At 38.4% G+C, this 2,242-nt stretch overlaps 1 protein-coding gene across 1 annotated transcript in view; it reads left to right on the top strand.

Moving 5' to 3' along the window:
* The first annotated feature begins 159 nt into the window (after nt 1-159).
* NSRP1 (nuclear speckle splicing regulatory protein 1) overlaps nt 160-2,242 on the top strand; it is a 42,500-nt gene continuing 40,417 nt past the window's right edge. The window contains exons 1-2 of the mRNA XM_023530371.1: nt 160-253; nt 1,431-1,524. Coding sequence (XP_023386139.1) covers nt 234-253; nt 1,431-1,524 — 114 coding nt within the window. The 5' untranslated portion in view covers nt 160-233. The remainder of the gene's footprint in view (nt 254-1,430; nt 1,525-2,242) is intronic.

Raw genomic sequence — 2,242 nt, 5'->3', positions numbered from 1 at the left:
GCTTAGAATTTTGTCACTCTTTTGTTCTTACTAATTTCGAGGCCCCAGGGTTTCCAAACGAAACCGAAAGCCAAAGGACCCAGTTCCTAACTGTGAAATCAATTCAAAAGAGGGATCCAGCCGCTAGGGTGGTTCCAAGACTCCGAAAGCCGCGCGAGAGTTTACGTGACTACGTCATCGTCTGCGTCAGCGTCACGTCGGCGACGGCCACGTTCTGCGGAGACGAGAGCAAGATGGCGATTCCGGGCAGGCAGTGAGTGATCCGGGAGTTAGGGTCAGGCTGGGGAATGAGAAACAACGGCGACTGTCTTTGGCTGAGGAGTAAAAATGCGCTGGAAGTGAAGGGGCTTTGTCGTCAGGGATAGAGACGGGGAAAAGCGAGAAATCCCGAGGAACACATATTCCCCTCCCCCCTCACATTTTCCAGGATGGATGTCCGAAGTTTGAGGGAGAAACTTGTGAGGAAATAAAGGAAGTTAGGCTGAGGGGCAGAGAGCGAGACTTTTCTATTTTCCAAAAGCTCGGTCTGAGGCCCCTCAGTCTTGCTTCCTACCCCGCGCTTGAGTTTCTCTCCCCGTTTGGATGCCTTCAAGGGCAATGAGAAGAGACAATTCCTGGCTTAGCGGGCCTTTTTCTCCTTGGCAGCTCAAGTCCCGATTCCCGCCCTCCCTTCTCGTTTTAGGAATGTGCTGAGAAGCCACAGAAAAGGGTAGGCATATAGGGAATTGGGGTTTACGTTGCCGCAAAAGAAACATTATATGTTCTTGGAAGTTTTACCATTGCTGTATAATCCTTTTGATGTGGCTTCCTGAGATTGCTGCATCTTACAGGCCAAAATGTGAGAAGTTAAATGAGTTGGCTCTGATGGGGTGTTCTCTCAGACGCTTCAAGACAAAGCAAGTGAGCCTACTAAAGTGTTATGGAAATTTACCCTATGAATACTTGGGTTTCTCAGTTAATGTAATCTTTAAAAAAATTTTGTGGATGATATTACCCAATAACTTATTTAAAACTGTGTAAGTACCCAGTAGGAAAAACAATCTATTTTCTTGACTCTTATTAGACCACAAGGGTAATTTAGAGTTTTTTTTATTTGTAGTGGACATGAACTGAGCTTTCCACTAACATGTTCTTTTTAAAACCTTACTATCATTTCACCATCTAAAACATTTTTGAACTCTTCAGTTATTTCTCTTCTTTGGTTAAAATGGTATTTGAGTTTGGCCCCTGTCCACAAATAATTACTTAGAGTAATTATAAAATCTTAACACATTTAGAGTTGTGCGATGATTGAAAATCAGAAACAGTGTTATATATTCATAGGCTGTATGACATTTTGAATTGGTAGCTTCATCTGGAAGAAGTAGTAGATGAATTGTTTTTAAACATTTAAGTATAATGGTGTAATTTTTATTTCAAAACAAATGCAGGTATGGGCTTATTTTGCCAAAGAAAGCACAGCAGTTGCTCCCTGTTTTGCAGAAACCATCAGTGTTTGGGAATGATTCCGATGATGATGATGAGGTAAGGGAACCTGTTTTTCTACCGAATTGTTGGAAATACATATTTTTAAAATTGAATTTTATGTTGTTGCTTTAGTTATTTGTTAATACAGTGTATTTGGAGTATGTTATCATTTACAGAGTTATTAAAGGGAATATTTAAAGAAAGAAGCTCCGCTGATTATTTTTTTCCTTTGTAAGTGATATATGGACAATCTGATTGTTTTTTCCTGAAAGCTACGAATTTTAGTTGTTTTTAAAGAATTACGCGGTCATTTTAGACAGCTAATACTGATGTAACAAAATTTTTGGTGTAAAGTTCCCTGAAAATAAGCTATTAAGATGTCACCAATTTCCTAGAAATTTTTATTAGCAAAGTAGTTTTTTATGAGAGTACTTTTATGGTTGATCGGTGTCTTCTAAGTGTAATTGCTAGGTGTTATAATTACGGTAGTATGTAAAGTTACTATAGATAGTACTGCAGTAATAACATCTAATATGAACATTGTATGTTTTAGCAGCCAAAACAGTGTTTTCCTGTGAAACCCACAGTTTATAGCAGAAACAAAACCAAATGTGTGCTTATCTAATACTTCAGTCATATTCTGTATTTCTAAAAGAACTTTTGTATCAGTCTGGTATTTCTTTTACTTTGGCAGAAAAATAGCTTCTCTTTCAGTTTTTACTAATTATGTAAAGCATAGGTAGGTAATTGAACATATTTGATACTTTGCTTCTTG

This window comes from Pteropus vampyrus, unplaced genomic scaffold (genome assembly GCF_000151845.1).
Source record: "Pteropus vampyrus isolate Shadow unplaced genomic scaffold, Pvam_2.0 Scaffold50, whole genome shotgun sequence".
In the NCBI taxonomy this organism is placed as follows: Eukaryota; Metazoa; Chordata; class Mammalia; order Chiroptera; family Pteropodidae; genus Pteropus; species Pteropus vampyrus.
This window is presented reverse-complemented; position numbering and strand designations above follow the sequence as displayed.